General features: G+C 31.5%; 2 protein-coding genes across 11 annotated transcripts in view; one reads left to right on the forward strand and one right to left on the reverse strand.

Moving 5' to 3' along the window:
* The window catches only part of nrm (neuromusculin), a 324468-nt gene extending 316552 nt beyond the window's left edge, over window positions 1-7916 (forward strand). For 2 of the 9 annotated variants that reach the window (XM_085189645.1, XM_085189717.1), the window contains 7 exons: window positions 1476-2152; window positions 2647-2739; window positions 3023-3126; window positions 3397-4599; window positions 4694-5376; window positions 5609-5652; window positions 6229-6323. In XM_085189645.1, coding sequence (XP_085045771.1) covers window positions 1476-2152; window positions 2647-2739; window positions 3023-3126; window positions 3397-4599; window positions 4694-5374 — 2758 coding nt within the window. In that variant the 3' untranslated portion in view covers window positions 5375-5376; window positions 5609-5652; window positions 6229-6323. Of the gene's footprint in view, window positions 1-932; window positions 989-1475; window positions 2153-2646; window positions 2740-3022; window positions 3127-3396; window positions 4613-4693; window positions 5377-5608; window positions 5653-6228 lie in introns of those variants that run through there. The other 7 variants (XM_085189785.1, XM_085189960.1, XM_085190048.1 and 4 more) reach the window with 7 other exon arrangements.
* Window positions 7917-7974: 58 nt separating this feature from the next.
* On the reverse strand, window positions 7975-18410 carry LOC146540848 (uncharacterized). Of its 2 annotated transcripts, none has more exons than XM_085190415.1 (3): window positions 18270-18410; window positions 9339-9467; window positions 7975-8967 (listed from the first exon to the last, which is right to left on the reverse strand). In XM_085190415.1, exons 1-3 carry the CDS (start codon window positions 18303-18305, stop codon window positions 8815-8817), a joined length of 318 nt encoding a protein of 105 aa, XP_085046541.1. In that variant the 5' UTR covers window positions 18306-18410; the 3' UTR covers window positions 7975-8814. The 2 variants fall into 2 exon arrangements, with proteins under 2 accessions (XP_085046541.1, XP_085046627.1); XM_085190501.1 differs by lacking the exon at window positions 18270-18410 and adding an exon at window positions 16898-17029.
* Window positions 18411-21169: the final 2759 nt, after the last annotated feature.

A 21169-nucleotide genomic window follows, 5' to 3' on the forward strand; every position in this document is an offset into this window, starting at 1 on the left:
ATGTATATATTAATAATATATTTATTCATTAGTTTACAATATTTTGAATATATAATATTTCAGCGTCGCCATTGGTCCGAGCAGACTCGTGGTACACTTTATCGATGCCGCGGGGCGCGTGATATACAAATGCAGGTCATTTTTGACCATACGATTTAATTTTTTTTGATTGTTTTAAGTTTCAAAAAGCTTATTTTTAATAATTTTAATGTAAATTAAAGTTAATTTGGAGTTAGTTCCAATACATAATTTGATCTATTTATCAGATGAGTATTTATAACAAATGTAGTATTAAAACCCTTTCTAACATTTTATTAGTTTTGACATAAAATGAAATTAAAACAATATTTAAAATAGTATACTAAATATTAAAGTTAGAAACATGATACTGAATTAATGATCTTTTTTGATAACATCAAAAATATACCATAAAAACAAATAAAATAATATATTATGTAACACTAACATTAAAGTAACTATTTTTCTAAAGAAATTCCAAAGGAAGAAAGTAGTGCCTACAAAATATTTCTTGAAATAGTCAAAAAATTTTGAATCGTATGCGTGTTTTAAGTTTTCAGCTGTATACAACGCTTGGACCAACGGCCTTTATAGAACAAATAGGGCTTACTAACCTCCCCCAATACGCCCTTTATTATTTGCATGGTCTATTATAATTTTACATGGTAACACTATAACTTTATCTTCTAATTCAAAGACGCCAACACATTGTATTTATTTATAATATATACAAAAGCTAGACCACTCAAGTGTTGCAAAGGATCTCTTGCAAACATTGTAATTAAAATATTATTAACAGATTTTTTTCTCAAATTTCTTAAAAAACACTACAATTTTGGGTAAATTCCAATTTCTCTCATACAGTGATCCATACATTTAGAAATAGTTTCTATATGTAAAATGTTTATTCTTAGGTTCCTAACTGCACTAACACCAGATGTATTGAGACTGACCACAATTAATACTTCAGGTATACATTACTAACAAAATATTAATTATTCATAGATAAAGAATGCTTTCTTTATTTATTTTGCATTGATTTTGGAAGTTTTTGACATTTGAATTTTTGTGTGTGTTGTTTTGTTCTTACTAAGCATTTTTCGTAGAATTTTAAAAGCAAATGTATCTTTTGCATGGAGTTTGGAAAGCATTCTTCTAGTGTTATTATTATTTATTTTCTTTTTAGCTATGTATATTGTATTTAATGTATAATATGTACTTTATAATCATTATTATCATTTTTATTTATATTTTTATTGTTTGTGTGTTTGAGTTGTTTTGTTTTTGTTTATGTTTTTATAACAAAGTCTGCATTTCGAATTACTAATAAGTTATCACATTTTTAAATAACACATATATTTTCAAATACAATTTAAATTCGAAATACAGACAAAGTTTATTAAAATAACAAATCATCACATTCCTAACAAATATCTTTTTCATGTTTCTTACAACAGTCCGGATGGTAGCTGTTTAAACGAAGTGTCTATAGCTCATTCTATAATATCGCAAGCTTTACCCGCTTTATCGCCACGTTTAAATTTAACATTTAGTCCAAAGTCATCAGATAGAACTAGATTAGTTGATGCACAAAATACACCTAACTTAGAAATGACCATAAAAGGAACATCTAATACAGAAATGAAAAATGAATCTGATAAGCCAGAAACTCCGAAATCTGATAAGAGAGATTCAAATAAAGTACAAACAGTTGTGACACCAAACAAATGGCCTCTTAAGCCTGGAGTGCTAGTACATGTTAATTCCAATCACACTCTCAGTCCAAAAAATCAGGCAAAACTACAACAAAATAGAGTTCAGAATGATACAGAAAATAGTAATTTAGGTTTACTAGAAAGATCTAGAAATACAGATGAGAACAGAACACCACCTAAAATTGAATATTCCAAAAAAACAGGAAAACCCAGAAAACATACACAAGTTGTATCGGGAATTCTCAAAAATCTAAGACGTAAAAGTGATTCATCAGATGATGATAGTGGAAAATATAAAAAAATAAACAAATCAAATAAACGAGCTGTATCATTAGTTCTAAATAAAAATTATGGACCAAAAAGACGTATTCGTTCGTTTTTTCAAAGCGAATCACCGAATGTGATCGTAACAGAAGGAGGTAGATCATTTTTGGACTATATCATGTTATAAGCGTGTGAGATTATATTTAAATGAGCAACAAAATCTTTGATTTAAAGTATTTGTCTTTATTTTTATCATGATTTTTTCTAGTTATTTTTTTTTCTGTTTAAAAATATCATCTCATACATTACACTTCACTATCATTATACATTTTATGCACGTTTTTACTCACAAATTCTGATTGTAACGCTTTTACAATTCAGCTTTTTCAAATACAACTCTATAATATATAAATAAGTAATAAAGAATTTTTTATGTGAATCTTAAAGCATACAAATTGAAAAGACTATGACAACTATATTGCATATGTATGCGCTGCAATTTTAATATTATAACATACATATCTAACTCATCATTTCCTTTTTTGAAATCTACTAAAAATCATAAAATTTTCTTTCATTGTTAAATTATTTACTGCATGTCAAATTTTATATTATTATTTGCATTTTTAATGTAATAGCATGTTTTTAGTTGTCTCGTTTAAAAGGCCTGATAGAATTTGCACGGTCAATACTAGTAACATAGACTCGAAGAACACAAGGAAGAGAAAGAAACCCGGTGAAAGTAAGTAAGCACGTTTGTGTTGTACGCTTTATTAATATTTTAGAATAGTATACTTTAATTTATTATTTGCAAATTGTATATTTTTACATTTCAAAGTAAAGTAAAAAATCAGTTCAGTCTTTCTAAATGTTCTGGTCAATAATACTGTTACGTTTCATGATCGAGTACACAATTTGTCTAAAAAATTATAGAGGGCGAAGAAAAATGTGTATGTAAATAAAAGCATAGATAGTTGCTAAAAGAATTCAAAATACTCTTGAATAAATGATGTTAATAATTTCAGGCCCACCTACGAATGGCATAGATAATGCAGCGAACGGCAACCTCGCGGACAACGGCCTCTACGAAAATTTGCCATTCCACGGTCTACAACAACCACCTAATAAGGTTAGTGTAGTTAATTATTATATTATTAAAATGTAAAAGTTCTTTATATAATACTATATTATACTTGTACTTATAATAATGTGCATATATGAAAAACATTTCCTTTGACTTCTCACTTGAATGCATAATATAAATCTAAATTATATTTTCTTTTACTTTAAGTTCCCACAAGAACAGTTTCCATTTATGTTGTGCTGTTTTATTTGTTTGGCTTTACTATTAATTTGCATTTATTTTTCTTTTCATGTTTTATTTTGGCATGAATAACAGCCTGTACAAGCGATTCAACCTAGGATTGTAGAAACTAACCACAAAACTGCTAAGGGTATTGAGGCTTTGCAAAAACAATTGACAACCAATCCATCATTTACACCTCGAGTTGTTTGCCCGCCTTTCGTGCAAAATACTTTGAACTATCATTTAACAAATCCTAGTACAAATTATCAACCATATGGTGTATCAGCTTTATCTCCGATACAACAAATGTACCCTTTACATCAAACAGTATTACTCAATCCCTATCTGCCTCAAATGCCACTATTAAAACAATTTCCAACAATAGAAGAAGAAATTATTGATACAAAAAAATTCAGCTCTTTGAATACTAGAAATGTGAAAACGAAGCCAAAGTTTCAATCTATGAGAATTGTTAGAAAGAGGAATATTGAACGATTCTATCCCAATACGGAATATGGAGAGAATTTCAACGAAATTAATAATAATAGCAAAAATACAACTGATTCTGATGAAGTTGTAGATTCAGAGGATAATATTTATGAAAATTTTCCTACGCTGCTAAAAATAAAGTCAAATGTGAGTGGCGTTGAACATTTTGAAAATTTAACAGATTCAATACAAGTTTGCGAAGAAAGTATAGAAGATATCAATGCGTCTAAAACTTCCTTAAATAGACCAGTTCCTGCTCCAAGAACTATAATTACACCATTAAATTCCCCATCGAAATCTGATCATGTTTACGTAAATTTATCAATGCCGTTGATAAGTTCACGTTATACTGCTTCGGTAGACGTAGTCGATGCACCAATAAGAACATCAAAGTCCGAAGAAAACATATCAAAACAGAAAATCCAAAGAAATGAAACCAAAAATGTACAAGCCATACCAAAAAGAACTACGAGTCTAAAAAATGTAACTGATATAGATATTGATGATAATGATGATGAGAAAGATAATGATATTAATGAAGAGAAGAGCACTAAACCAAACATAATAGGCATAACTCCTAAGAGAACTTCAATTACATTACCATCCACGTCTCTGGTACGATCTGTGGTCAACCAACTGAACGACCAAGGTATAAACAAAGTTTCTTTACCGAGAAAACAAATTATTTTACCAAATAAAACTTTACAAATACCAAAATTAACGGAAAAACCGATACCTAAAAGAAATTTAGTTCAACGTAGCAATTCTGTACAGATTAGTTTACCTAAAAACAGTGAAATCGCTCAGGTATAAACGCTTTGTATGTTTTCATTTTGTTCATCTCGTTCTATACTATGTGTTGTATTGTTAACAGACTAACAAACTAACATTTAATTTTCAGAATACTAACATACAGCAGCAATATCTCCAAAGAAACTTCACGAATATGTCCAAAGGAAAAAATAAGAAAAATTTTCAAATTCCACTTCAAAAACATCACAGTTTTTGTTATTTCCAACCAATACGAGTAGATAAAAGGATTCCCGTGAACCAAGAAACTTATAATAATACGATTGGCCCCATATACCAGCCCGGAACTCAATATTACACTAAAACTCTAAACCGAAGTAGAGAAAAAACTCAAAAATTAAATAGACTAAAGAAATCTGAAAGTCTTCGTGAGAAACTTTCTTGCGTTGGCATTTACGATAACTATGAGAAACCGAACTATCCTGAACCAGACTATAGTAGCGACAGAAAAAACTATTTACAATTCTTAAAAGGCAACTACATATCAAACTCAACTAGAAATTTAAGCCCCGAATATACTTATAATGCAAATTTGAACACTTTATGCAAAGAAGATAGGCCTAGAAATAAAAAATTAGTATACGCAGATTTAGCGTTAGGTAATCATAATTTAAAATTTAAAAACACAGTCAATTCCAATAAACATTTATATACTGTAGGTAATGTAGAAAATAAAGAAAGTAATTCTAGTTACAAAAGTAATGTATCGAATAGGAAAAGTCAACAGAGAAGCGATTACGCGACTCTGAAATTCAATGAAATAGACGTATAAAGGTGAGTTTTTGACTAACTTAACTAAAATATAGTTTAATTTAATTTATTTTAAGTAATTTTTAGCAAAACAATTTTTCTTTGTTTTGAAAATATTATTATTTTATAATTATTAAAATCCACTACTAAATTCTAGAAATATTTTAAATCAATGACTAGTAATTTTGAAATATTGCACAAAAATTTGCATTCGTGCATGTAATCAGTGTTGTGACGTTTGTCTTTCTGTCCATAGGCCCGCTTTGCCAAGAGCGACACATACATTTTCTAAATAAAAAGGTAATTTTAATATCGTTATTTAACTGTCCCAATGCTTCGCAAAAGTTTATTTTATTAATATGTATTATTACTAACATATAGCTTGGCATTTTTTGTTACTACTTTTGTCGTTTTTTCGGTTCTTTTTAGCATTTGATGTATTTGAAAAGATAAATGTTTCCATTCTCTACTTTCTGGATATTTTATATCGCAGTAGGAAAATCTTAGTATACTCAAAAATGAGGCCAGTCGGGGCGGAGGGGCACAAGAGTACGATTGTAAACGCGACAGGTTGTGGGTTCGATTCCTACTCGAGCAAATGAAATATTTAACATTTTCATTTCTCCGCCCTGGTAACTCCGCCACTCATCATACAATGTCTCCTGAATTTGGCGTAAAGTGTGAAACGGATGTGTCTTAATGGGAACGATGTATCTTAACACTAAGCTCTCAGGTTTCCTCGGTCTTCCTTGGCTCTGGGATATAGTATGAAGCTTAAAATATAATAAACTTCACCTAATCTTTATTTTGTCTTATAACTTTCCATTTATATACTTTATTTTCCTTATTTTATATTTACATTTTTCAATATTACAGCCTTTTAGATCAGAAGATCAATTTATATATGCAGACGCGGACATGAAAGATTACGGACCCATCAACTACAAGGCGGCGTCAATTTACGCGCAAATGAAAAAAGTCAAAAATCAGCAAAAATTACAGGAAATATACGAAAAGGAGCACCCCGACGACGATATGTTGTGAAAATCATCAGATTGTTGTGTTTTTGTTATTTAAATTGATGTTTCAAACTTAACATATTAATGGTCGTGATTCTTTTTGTGTTATAAATAAATAATTAATTTGCAAAATGATGCTTAAAATATTTTCTTTTTTTAGTTATGTCTTAAATAATTTTAAACTTAAAAAAACTATTGTCAGAATTATATTTTTTTTTTTTCGTTTTTTATTGCAAAAATATGAAAGCTTTTTATAGAATTAATGCTAGAATAATTTTAACAAAACCAAATTTAATATTTTAAGTTATTTTCTAAGAACAATCATTAGTTATTAACGTTTAACGTTTGTCTATTTGTTAATAATTGTTACCTGAGATGTAACATCTTTTCTATTTTGAATTTTCAATAGAAATTATTGTAAAAAAAATCGAGACTGTAAACGAAATATGGATTACAAATAATATGACCCCAAGTGTATATGATCACTTAGTGTTTGTAAATAAAAGTAGTTTTCTTATAAAAGGACATAAATTTAATATTGGAAACCAAGATTTAGTTCCGGCTCCCAATTAAATATTTTACTTTAAAACAAAAGCATTTGCAATTGAAAAATAAGAAAAAACTTCTATTTCATGGGAAAAATATAATATTTTTGATACTTTTCCGTTTACAATGTTGATTTTAGTCTGATTATTTAAACACTGCATTTATATTACATTACGATCATATTATTCAATTGCAATGCGTTGAAAGCTTAAAGTAGACAATCTGCTAGTTTTATGTCCGTCCAAACGGGAAATTCTATGACCTATTTCATTTTAGCTAAACCCATATCTGTAAAAATTAGTGTATATCTTAAATGTATAGTCAAAAATAGTATAAAAGATACTTAAGTAGCCAAAAGTAGCGCGGTAGTCGCGCGGTGTGTAGATGTGTTCACGAGGTATGTTTATACACAAAATGGCCCGTAGTGTAATTGGCATTTCAGTTGTTTTCTTTTGTGTACATCTTTTTTCTTCTTTTCTTAAAAAAATGAAATCAATAAATATATATAATTTCACTTTCTACGATATCTTTTTACTTTTAAGAATAATTTAATAAATAACTGTGAGACTTAACACTAATTTTCTTCTATACTAATGTAAATAAATTTTCAGAATGGAAAATATTACACTTAAATTGAATTGTAGTTGTTGTATTTTAACAAAAAATTAAGAAGAAAGTAATCGTTGAATCCGTTTTAGATTTTTTAACAGCGGTTTTATAAAACCAAAGCACTTTAGTGCAAACGTTGATCGCGGATTGGGTACAACATGGATTTATACCTTTAGGATACCCTAAAAGTAGTCTCTCTGTCCTCATTTAGTAGCTATCCTGTTTTTCCACGATGCAGCTAATAATATTATAAAATAATATGTTTAAGTCAGTGTTCTATTCAATCCGAAGCAATAGTTGAAAGAAACATAAGTTAACATATTTTGTACATAAATGTAACTTGTTAAAATATTGTCAGATAGTAATAAATAAATAATTTATGGATTTTGTCATGTTGTTTTATTTTATATTAAGTCTTGTCGTACCAAAACACAAATAAAACACACAATATTTTTATAACTTTATTTTACAAATATCAATATAATAGCTAAACTAAAAAATATCACAGCCATGCTTTATAGAATTTGTATTTAAATAATATTATCTTCCGTTCCCGTGTCCAAAGGATTGTTTATCATTACCCCCCACACGTAATGTTCGACGGCGGGACTGACTAACAAAGGTTACAATTATTAAATATTAATCGAGTCCTCGTGATAAAGAGGCCTAACTCATGATCACGTAATTAATAATTTAATGGATCCAGAATCAAATCCCTTTGTCCTGTGAAATTTTTAGAAAAATCTACTAAGAAACTAATACATTTCAGGGATTATTATGGTATTTTTTACATATGTGCACCTTCTACATGTTCTTTATTAATAATAAATGTAGTGTATAACTAGATAACTCTGTCGTCTGTCAGGTACACGGTGGCCACTATACTAAAAAATATATTTAAAAAATATATACAACCTTAGACTGTTATTTCATTTGAATATTTTTTAATTTAATTTTACAATATACTAAGAATATCCTTTTTTTTTAATATCGCTTTGCTTTTTTGTTATTTTAGAACTAAGCAACTTTACCACTGGAACTCTTAGTCAAAAATATGAAACATTGAAGTACCTAATTTACTTATTCTATACACATTATACACAGTATACGAGTATTTATGTAACTTTTATATAGAAAATTTTCAATTCATTTTTGTAAGTTGACTTTTATATAGAAAATTTTCACGTTACATTCGGTAAGTTTCTCCAAAAAAATCCATCTATCAAATATTATATATCAGTACGATATACAGAGCTAACGGTTATATGATACAAAGTAAAGAAAACTTTCAAATTAAATAGAAATCGTATTTGTCCCTTCCAAAGTACACGTAATCTGAGCACCATTTCCTGGCCTGCAAGTCTGTCGAGCAGCAGGCGGGGTACGCCAGACGAGACTTCGTTAGTTTCGCGCATCTTTGACACAGGTCCAACAGCTCGTCCTGTTAAGGGAAAAAATATTTAGAACAGAATACAACCCACTAATATTATACATCTAAAGTTTGTATACTAGTAGTTTAACACGCTAATATCAGGAACTAAAGGTGCGAATTGAAAAATTCTTTGTGTGTCGGATATTTATCGTGGAAATATTCATGTGATGTCATATACAACGTTATACATATATTTTTCCCATTAAGATTTCTGTTCCCCATTTCCCACGGAACTCTGAAAGCATTGCGTGTTGAGTGGCAGAAATTAACACCGTGCCAGAGCAACGACAGACTGTTGCCTCGTTAAAAGAGCAAGGAAATGAAACTATTAACCACAACCACAACCCTATCGTAGTATAGGCATATAGGTATATGCTTACATCTGTATGACACTCTGCTGACTCAGTGAAGACATCGCTCCCTGGTGAAAGCCACGGGGGCTTGGCATTCGATTCCTGTATGCAAGCCAATAATATGCATACCAGGATGAAAAGGAATACACTGGTTTTCTGTAAACAAAATAAATAAAATTTTAGTAGGTATACTTTAATATAATATGAATAAGTCCTTAAAATCCCATCCTTAAAGATCTCAATCTTAGTCCTCGAATGTGGAAAGTGGAGAACGGAGTGTACTAACACTAGGTTCCCTCTGATTACCCTGCTATATGAGAGATACAGCATAAAACGTGATGATTGTGAGTTCGATTCCCACTATTGGAGGAATGATTTATTTTAACCAATGCAGCGTTAAGTGAATCAATAAACAATTATTATCTATTTTCTTACTGATTCTTCACTTAAAGCTAGGATAACGACATAGCGAGTCAGGCAGAGGGAACCTACAAAGAAATAACTAATACTTGTGTATGACACATGACATAGACACAATTAACCTAATATAACATAGCCCATAGCCGTCCTCGATAAATAGATTATAAAACACAAAAATCTAAAAATCTTTCAATTGATACCAGTAGTTCATAGGATTTGAGCGTTCAACCGAAAGGACTCTTCAGCTTTACATAAGCAAAATGATCTGTACATGAGACGCCCTTGTTCTATCGCAATAATGAATGATCTACTCGCTACTACTACTAGTAGTATTTGATAACGCAGAATTAGAGCGCCCTACAACTTACCTACTGATATCTGTTATCAGTGCCTAACTAACTATCACCAAAATTTCAAGACCTAACTGAATAGTACATTCAAGCTATTGTCTTGTCGCCTTGAAGAGAGATAACATGAATGTTTATGTCTATTGCATATTTTAGTTAATTATGCCACCCACTGTGACTTATTTAGTATTGTGTTTACGACGGGTGACGCTGGTTCCCGCACATAGCAGTATCGGCAGAGGGAACCTCGTGTTAGGACGACACTCCATTCCACACTTTCCGCGCATGGTTCAACACTCACATTCCCCGAGATGGTGGGATCGAACACCCATCCGTTGCGTTTACAATCACACGCTTGTGCCACTGCGCTACGAAGGCCACTACGTTGTGCTTTATTTTGTACGTTTAAAGCATAAAATAGTGCATAAGTCGAAGAGTTCGCGAGTTCAAATCAATAGAGGAGGAGAGAATTAATACGATTTTAATAATTTAATTCAATTCAATTTTAATAATATTTTCTAACACCAGCAATGCCTCCATCAGCTCCGTCACTTCACAATACCTCCAAAATTCGGCGGAAATTGGGAACGAAAGTGTCTTAATGGGAACGGAGTGTCTTAACACTAGGTTCCTACAGCCCACACTGCCGTAGGTGGGATAAAACGTGAAGCTGATTGAAAGTTGAAATTTCTAAATAGGTAAGTAGAGCGCAAACAGAGCATCTTTTAAAATTCCTACAAGAAAAGGGAAGAACGGGATTGTCCATTTTACATTTTTAAAGCCCACGCAAACAAATATCTGTGGATTTAAAATTAAAAGTGTTGTAAATGACTAGCAGATATATTCATAAAATTTAAATCGGGAAAACCAAGGGTTTCATTTAATTAATTAATTGTTATAATTATCAAATAATTATTGTAATTAAAATAAATACTAATATGCCTTGATCCATTTCATTGATGACAATAATTAAGTTTGAAGGAAAGTGACGAACCAAAATCGTATATATACGGGCTATCGTAAAAATACAGTGGTAGTTTTAATTTTTTTCCAGATTCACGCCTTTTCCCGTGCTTAACAGGATTAACAGGGAAATCAAGATAGGTACTCTGATCTCCCGCTTTGCGCCAGAATTTGTGTGTGTTGTGTGGGAACTCAACACAACTAGCTTTTATAATACATATTATAGGCAGATAGGATGATATTTTTACTGTAGGCATGTATAGTGTATGAAACATTGACGCATCACTATTATCTTTCTCTGGAAGAAGCAAATGGAGAAATAAATTTTATGACAATGACAATGAGAAATTAGAAGTTGGACGGCTACCAAGGGGTGCTTGTTCAAATCCCGTTATATATTTAATTTCTTATAAGATATTTGAAAAAAATGTTTTTTCTAAGTGTGAAATCACTTCAATATGTTTATCAATCACTTCAATATGTTCACACTTAAATATGTTTGAAAGATTTATGTACATGAAATTTTTAAAAAATTAAAAAAAAAATGTGACGACAAATAATCATGATCGAAAAAATAAAAAACCAAAAAAAAAACTACGTAACGCTCTTTTTTTTTCATAATGAAATTTATTTTTTAAAGGAAAATCTATGTAGTATCTCAGTACGTGCGTACTGATAACACCACTAGTACTTGATAACGAAACAATTGATTACACAACAAACGTCATCGCTAACCCAAATATATTTTACACAATGATCTGTTGAAAACAAGCTTGACCTAATTCAATATCTATCCCTAAGTCATTGCAAAAACAAATCATTTTGATTATACATTTTGAAGTCATTATTATACTCGTAGTGGTAGCAAGATAATTCCTTGTACAAAATAGAATAAGATACTAATCTATATACCTATATAAAAGGACTTGTCCTCACTGACTGAGGTAAGACGCACGCACAACCGTAACCGCTGTGCGTAGAAACGTGAAATTTGGACAGATGTTTATTTTCATAACATGGACACCCACCCAAGAAGGGATTTTGAAAATTTTGAAATTTAACCCTGGAGGTGTGTAGGTTTGTAGGGAAAAATCTTTAAAGTGGCATCGATTTATAAAAAACTTGAAATTCAGACCCTTAAAAATATTTCATTGAACACGTGTTTGACGGTTTTTTAGAATTCACCCCCTAAATTGAAACTATTTTCTTAAATATATTCAATAAATATTCTTATAGTTCAAGCGGGCGAAGCCGCCCAGGTGGGCTAGTATATGATAATATTATGATATTTAAGACAAAACTTTATAGGATCACTTGTGTGACTGTTAGTTCGTCTGTCAAGACCATTGGTTGATCTCAACATCACGAAGAGGTGTCAAGCTGACATTAATATTAAAAATCTACGATCCCTAGGAGCACAGAAAAAATAAGAATTAACGTCAATTTACTGGCTACAGAAAAAAAGTAATAAAAGTAATAATAGTACCTACATACGCCCGCAAACTTAGTCATATTTTTAAGTCACGTTCCCTTTGATCTACGGCGTCAATCCTCGGTGGGCATTCCGAAACTTGACCGGACCGAAGGTAGAGTGATCGAAGTGTAAGAGTATCCTATCCTATATCTTATAAAACAAAATCAAAGTTTAATTAATTTTCACATTATCTTAAGTGCTTTGCAAACATATATATGAATAATTTAATAGTTAAAGCGGGCGAAGCCGCAAGCGGGTCGCTAGTATTTTATAATACAACGGCTTGTGGGCAACGGTATTATGGCGATGTTTATCAGACGAGATCTTATATTCAACTCTTTTATTATATATTTGATTTGATTATTTATACGCTACAAAACAATAGTGGAACATAATTTCACAATTGCATTTGTAGCGAATAAATCCAGGGCGCTGATATAGCGTGTTAACAATTGATATTTATAAATAATATTAATACTTGTGCAATACCCCTACAGCTATAAAGCCTCTTAGCGCATCATTTTCCCAAGGAACATGAACCGCTTTAGAATTGCATTGGTACCCAAATCTTAAAAACCACTAAACCGTTTTTGAAGGATTTTTTTCTTAATAATTTATAAATATTTTTTTTATTAAATTGAATAAGACTATCTCGATTTGAATCTTATATTCCAAAAATATTGTAGATAAACAAACATACGAAACAACAAACGAAAATTTAGAACACGTTCTCGTAAACTTTAAAAGGTTCTTTTTTTTTAAATCGCCGTATCATTTCACTAAAACAAATTAACATTTTATCACAAAGAAGTACCTATAAAATCCTACTTATTATAATTTACCTAATTGATAATCATAAATTACATTATTAATTTAGATTTAATTTTTATATCTTCTGATAAGATATAGTACATACATAGATAAATATAATTGTTTTCATTTATTTCCTACACACCGAGGCCATCGTGGCGCAGTAGGACAGCGTCTAAATGCGACGTTTGTGAGTTCGATTCCCAATCGGGGGAATGATTAATTTTAATTTTGTCATATTTAATAGAAAAATGTTTAGTTATTTTCTAATATGTATCTAGGTAGGCCGTAAATATGCGCGGTAGTACCCGCATAAAACCGGACACACCTACCAAATACCACTTATATATACTACACATATATACACATATTAGTTAGCTATCTATGCTATTAGTTACAAAAAAAATAGAAGTAGTGGAACATATCTAAAAATAAAAAAAATCATCCTGAGTACTTATTTTTTTGATACCTGAGTTTTTCCTGATATGAATTTAATTTATGGAACCAATTGACGTATATAATGCCCGTTGCCATAGCAACACGTTCATATGTCTGTTTATTCATGTTTATTTTATTAATTAAATTTATTTTTATTTTCTACTTTAAACAAATATTAGCAAGATTGCTGTATGTAGATACACTCTTTCTCTTTATGACAAATTTCGTACTCTCCAGTCCTCATAGTCTTCGTAAAAAGGGGTACAAAATATTTGCTTGACGTTTTAATATTTAGATATAAATCATTCATTTTCGGATCGCCATATATTATATAAATAGGTTTTCGATATGAGATCGTGATTAGAAATACTGACTTAAATTTAATTTTTGCTGTACGATAATATCTGCTCGTACACATTTGATAAGAAAATTATAATGTAAAATTCGATAAGATGTTATAAAAATCCATAACCGGTATATTGCCGTTTCGTCCGTGTGTTTTTAGTAGTCTCTGTATGTAGGTTGTAATATTTTTTTAGGTAAGTAATCCGTGACGCATCGAGTGTTCGGTGGCGGAACTTAATGCCACTCTTTACCATAACATGGTGAGTACAGGGAGTACTGGAGTGGTACTGGGTAGTAGTGGTAGAGTACATGGTACATGGTACATCTCGCCTCGTCCGTTGGACGACGGATGTGGGTTAGATTTGTTTCCCTGATCTGATGAGATCAGAGATGTTGCAAGCTCAACGTTGCGCACGTTCAAAAAATAAAACAAAATGAAAGAAATTTTAATATGGCGCTTCAGATGTACCTATGCAGCTACAGAAAACTGAACCTAGGAACATATAGCAAATGGAGACAGTATGACACGTGACAAGCACATAACGACGGTGTCATCGGGTAATAATTATCATAATTACCTATTATTGGGTAATAAATTATATTATTATTATTGTTATTATATACCTATAATAACAAAATCTCTATCTAACATGTCAACAGACATTAATTTCTAATAAACATTTATCGATTTATTTATATAGTGCCGGTCAAAGGTTTTTGATTTATTACTTTTTACCTATTATATGTTTTGTTTTTATTATATTTAACAATTTATTGAAAATTATGAAATGTTTGGACAATGGAGGCCTTGAATGTGCATTTTAAAGGGACCTATATTGGGACCAATATTTGGGTCTTAAGTCCCAGGCACTGTCTAGCTCTAAATCCTCCAAGCACTTTGCTAGAGGATTCAGGATTAGGCTTTCACCTTCGCGGGGGGGGGGGGGGGGGGGGTTAAGGTCACTTATTGTATATGAACGATCTAAAATTATTTGCGTCAAACCCACCGACGTATGCAGCTACTAACGGTTACTCAAACTTTTAGTAATGATGTAAGGATGGAATTTGGCGTCGATAAAAGTGCTAGCATGCATATTGCGGGGGAGTGTGATAAGATCTGATAATATTTGTATATCAGATTCTGTTACCTTCAGAACCCTTGGTCAAGGTGATACTTATAAATATCTTGGAATGTCTGATGCATTGGGTGTTGATGAAAAGAACATAAAGCAATTGGTGAAGGAACGTTTCTTTGGTCGCCTGAAAACAGTGCTTGGCAGCCTTTTATCTGGTGGCAACAAGGTGCGTGCTTTTATTGGTTGAGTTATGTCGCTTCTAGCCTATACTTGTGGCATTGTGAGATGGATATAATAAGAAAGAATAGAAAACAGTATAAAAGATATTAGCTTATTTTTTTCAATTATTTTAATTAAAAATATCTAAATATAAATATTACCTGTCGAGAAAACATGCAAGTAATGTAAACAAATCAAAAGACTTTATTAATTCGATAACCTAACCTAACCTTTGAAGGAAAATACTGTGATTGCAAATTTTAAATACCAACAACAATTGTTTACATCCAATTATATTGTTTTGTAGTTATTAAATTAATTAATAAGTATTTGAAATTTTTTTACGAGTCAAATTTTGAAATATCTAAATAATATTATACTATACTTATAACAATGTCAATATTTTTAAGGATTATTATTTATTTTATTTTATTTGACATTCTTAAATATTTACTGTTAGCGTTGATCATAAATATGAATGGATGATTTAAGTTATATTTTTTCCAATATTGCTAAGATTTGCAGTGGATAAATATAGTCATTCAATGTCATTGCAATCCATTCCAATTGAAATCATTTCAAAAATTTAAATGATACTATAAAATAGAAAAATAATAAAAAAGTTTATTATATTCATGATGAATCATGTTCCAGTCGTGGCGTAGGGGCACAAAGCGCGCGACCGGCTGTGGGTTCGATCCCCACTTGAGGAAATGAAATAGTTATTATAATTTATATTTTCATTTCTTCGGTCTGGTGTCGAGGCAAAGTGCGGCGTAGAGTTCCGCCACTCAACACGTAATGCCTGCAGAATTCGGTGGATAGTGCGGAAGTAGGTAGGTTCTGTCTGATTTGCTGATTTAATTTATGTTGATTTTATGAATTATGTCTTTTTACTTCACGAAAATAACAGAGTAAGCAGAGGGAACATGCGAACCCAGAGTTAAGACATTACGTTCTCCATTAAGACAATTCCGTACCCCACTTTCCGCCAAATTCGTCGTGCAAGTCGGTGGCGGAACCTGACGCCGCGCTGCCTTTTTACCGGGGCGTGGAAATGTTAACAATAAACATTTCATTCTCCCGATTGGGAATCGGACCCTTAACAGTGGCGGTTACAGTCGCACTCTTGAGCCCCAACGTCGCGATGAAATCAGAATTATTTTGTTATAAAAAATATGTGTGATGATGTTTACATAATTTTTGTACAATATTTAAATACCTAGTTTATTAGAACTTATAAAATGTATGTACTGATAATATATAAAAAATATAAGCACTTTATGAACTTTAATATAAACAATGAAGCAACATCTAACAGTTTACATTGTAATGGTAAGTGGAATTACCAGTTTTATTTTTACTAGATTTTTATAAAATAACTTTTTTTACAAATAATATATAAAAACGTTTAATATTTATTCATAGAATAAACATTTAACAGAAAATTGTTTGTTGAAAATTTTGAAAAAAAAAAAAAATGAAAATACTTACAGATAAACAAAAAACTGCCATTTTTGGTTCACTTCCGTACACAAAAAGCACTTAACTGATAATAAATATTGTAAAAAGAAAACAACCGTCTGTCCATCCAAGCGACTCAGATCGTTGTGTTGTCTGTCGGTCCTTACATACCCGTATATTGTGTCTTATCTCCGAAACACATTGGTCTCGCGTGGTTTACGTGTGATCTACATTATCTATAGGTATAATGTATTTTTGTAGCCTGTTTTGAATGTAGCCTTGCGCTACGTTTGTGTGGTCAGGTGATTAAAAAAATATTTTCTATATTAATAAATATGATATCTTTCCGTCATAGTTATTGGAATCTATGTCTTTGGGACGACATTTAATTGTCGAGTTATATATTACTTATTTCAATTTCAAGTTTATTCTTCACAGAAGGAGGGCGGAGTAAACCTAATGACAACGCACTAGGTTCTCCTTTCCACCAGTAATAGACACAGATCTCAGCACGACGCGCGACGTGGTTCTTGAGGTATATTGCAGGTTGATTGCGACACCCACTCGAGGAAAAAAATATTATATATTTTATTTCATTAACACAGCGTCAAACAAAAAAAGAACATAACTCATCATAAATGTCTGGTAAATCTCTGGTAAATCTGGTAAATCTCTGGTAAATCTCTGGTAAATCTGGTACCACTCTGGTAAGCTTAAAGCAGGACGTTGAGACTCGCCGATCAACACGCAATTTGTCCAAAATTCGGCGGAAAGCGAAAAGGGGAATTTAAATGTTTTAATGGCAACACGCTGGTTTCCTAGGTACGCGGCATCCCTCTACCCTGCTATATGCAGAAGGATGCGCGATGTAGGTATATATCGTCAAATTATAATTTTAAAGATTTTTATCTTTTTGTATGGTCATTGCACATTTAAAATTTCCTGATAAAAAAAATGATATCAGTGATAATCTTTTTTCATTTGTCGTTATCGTTCCATATGTAGTAGCTACATACACAAGTTAAAATAAAAAAATTAAAGATATTTTTTAATCATGACGAAGCAATATAACATTTTATTACGAAATTGACTGGTGCATTTGCATCAGCAGCGCAGCGGCTCTAACAGTAAACGACGTTCAAAGCGCCATACCTCGAAAATTAGAAGGAAAAAAGGGAAATGAAGTGTGTTTTCACCCTATTAAATATTTTCATTTCCTTCCTTATCAAATCAATCATTTCCTCAAGTAGGAATTGAACCTATAACCATTCCAGTCCCATTTATAGTACCATGCTTGTACCTTACGCTACGACTGCCTTCTTAAATTAACTTAACTTCACACTGTATCCGTAGCTGGGTAGTCAGAGAGAGCGAAGTGCCAAGCGCTACGGTCTCCACATACCTCTTTCGCCTGGTCTACTGCCTTCAACCTCTCCATACATGCCCTCCAGAGGGTCCTCGTGCTTTTTACATGACCTCCTCCTGTATCTTTGATACTGTGCTTTCGAACATCAACAGAGGTCTCCTCTACTCTCACACTCTTAAAATAAAATAATTAAAATATAAAAATTCTTCCGACTGCGGACAGGTCCACAAACATTGGTCTTACAGTCAAACGTTGCCTCATTGCGACCGACTTCAAAGCATTCAGATAATATTTCCTTTTAGCGATAATATACGAATAATATCAAGAGATTGTTACTAATGATTTATGGACTACGCATTAGAATTTGTAAGTACAATAATCAATAGGTATATATTTTTTAAATAACAATCTCTCATGAAAACAATTATCGAATTAAGCTGATAAAATGTTAATTTAGCTTATTAAATTATAATAATTTTGATAAATGATAAAATATTTTGAATAATTAAAGTAATATGCTTGTCATATTATTTTCAGTACGGTGATTAAAATTTTGCCAAGCGTGAAACGCAATAATTTGCGAAGGGTTGCGTATGCTTATTTGTTACACTTATTTAAGAAATGCTGTTTAAAAGGAGTATTTTTTCTTAGTTAACATATAAATATAGCCAACGAGCCGCATGATTTTAATATTAAAAATTCCCTTTAGTTACTTTTACTTATTTTGTTTGTTCATTTCTATTATTCAGATATATTTTTTTTATATTAAGAATTTTATTTCCCTTACTTATGTCCACTATTCTTTTTCGACTTATTTTGATTATTTATCTAACAAATCTTATTGAAAACTGAAAATAATTACACACATATATTTAATAAATATTCATATAGTTCAAGCGGGCGAAGCTGCGCGGGTCCGCTAGTATAAATATATAAACCCGAACTTGTTGGCATTTTTTTTTGAATATATATAAAACAACAAATACAAACAAATAATTGCAATCAGAATGCGAGTAACAGCCATTATCATAACAGAAGGATGGTGAAAATAATAGTCTAAGCCTGAAGGTTCCGATATTTGAGAGTCGGAATGTCGAAGAGTCGGAGAGTCGAATGAAGAAGGCACGGAATGCAAGATTAGTATAAACAGAAAGATAATATATTAAAATAATCATGTTTTCCTTAATATACCTAAAAAAACAGAATTAAATAAAAAAGGCGGGCGAAGTCGCGCTGGGTGCACGAGGGTTATAATAAATAAAAATAAAATATGTAGATATATAGATGTAATAGATAATTTATAAATGTATGATATAGTTAAATAATCTTCATGTAATTATTTGTTGTGATACCTTCCTTGCATACTCAATGAATATGATAGATAAAATATAGATTTGATCATTTTTCTATTTTTATTACTTTAAATTGCTCTATATTATCTATAAATCTCTCACATGCGACTGTAACGTGACTGTTGCGTATTCGATTCCCACTGGGACAAATGAAATATTAACTTAACTTAACTTCACGCTTTATCCCTAGCGGGGTAGTCAGAGAGAACGGAGTGCCAAACGCTACGGTATGATGAAATATTAAATATTTTCATTGGCGCGCTCTAGTAACTAGGTAAAGCGCGGCTTTGAGTTCCTACCACGCAATGACTCCAGAATTCGGCACTTTACCGGGAACGGAAGTGCCTTAATGGTAACGCATTATCTTATTACACTAAATCTCCTCTGCCTACCATGCTACGAGCGGGATACGCCATGAAAATAACAAAATGAGTAATTAATATTATGTAATGAGTATCAGAATTATCAGAAGCTTTTTACAATTTCAAAAATGTATTTAAAATAAAATCATTGTCACGCTACAGCGTGATCCATCCCGCAAACAGCAGGGAAGGCAGAAGGATCCTAGTGTTAAGAGACTCCGTTCCGATTAAAATAAAGTTCGATTGTGTATTTCATTTTACACTTTCGAATGGTATAAATATAAAACAAATACGAGTTCATAGCCACCGACCGAAGATCAACAAATAAAGTAATCAGATTATGTTTTAAGATTCACATAGATATTGCGTACGAGACGAACTTTGAGCCACGCAATTATTATAATAGGATTATTTTATGATAAGAAAGAGATAGTATAATGATATTTATAAATAATTTGTTAATATCTTGATAGTGGTATAGCTAAGTATATTATTTGAAATGTAGCAGATTCGACTTACAGATGTTTAGTTTAGCTTCACGCATGTAGCAGGGTTGACAGTTACAGACAGGAACATAGTGTTCACCATAGTTACACCGTTCCCCACGCACCCCCAATTTTTTTATTATATGGCATGCTTTGTGATGGAACTTAACGCCGCCCTTTGTAACTAGGGTGGGGAATTACAAATAATTTATTCCTTTCACGTTTACAATCAGACGCTGTACAACGTGGCGCAATGGAACCATATAAAATGTCCATATAAAACATTATATTAGATTTTTTTAGCTTCACGCTGTCTACCGCACATAGCAATAACATAAGCAGTGGGACCTGGGAATATAGTGTTACCATCCTTTCCAGAACAGAACTCAATACCGCGCCTTGCCTTAATACCTGGTAAAAAACAAGGAAATTAAAATATTGAATAAATAAGTCCCCCAAGCATGAATCGAAACAAGTTTTCGAATGAAATTTTGATTTCGCTGTAATATCTAATATATTATATTTCTTATCTATATGTTAATATAATATAAAAGAACATGTTCCCACAGACTGAGGTAAGACGCACGCATAGCCGTAACCGTTCATGGTAGAAACGTGAAATTTGGACAGATGTTTAATTTTGAAATCTGGACAGTAAGAAGGGATTTTGAAAAATTTTAACCCTAAAGGGATGAAATAGGGGTTGAAAGTTTGTATGGAAAAAAAATTAAATCAGC

Source organism: Heliconius melpomene, chromosome 1, assembly GCF_056956725.1.
Source record: "Heliconius melpomene rosina isolate 202511_hmr_F chromosome 1, ASM5695672v1, whole genome shotgun sequence".
Classification (NCBI taxonomy): Eukaryota; Metazoa; Arthropoda; class Insecta; order Lepidoptera; family Nymphalidae; genus Heliconius; species Heliconius melpomene.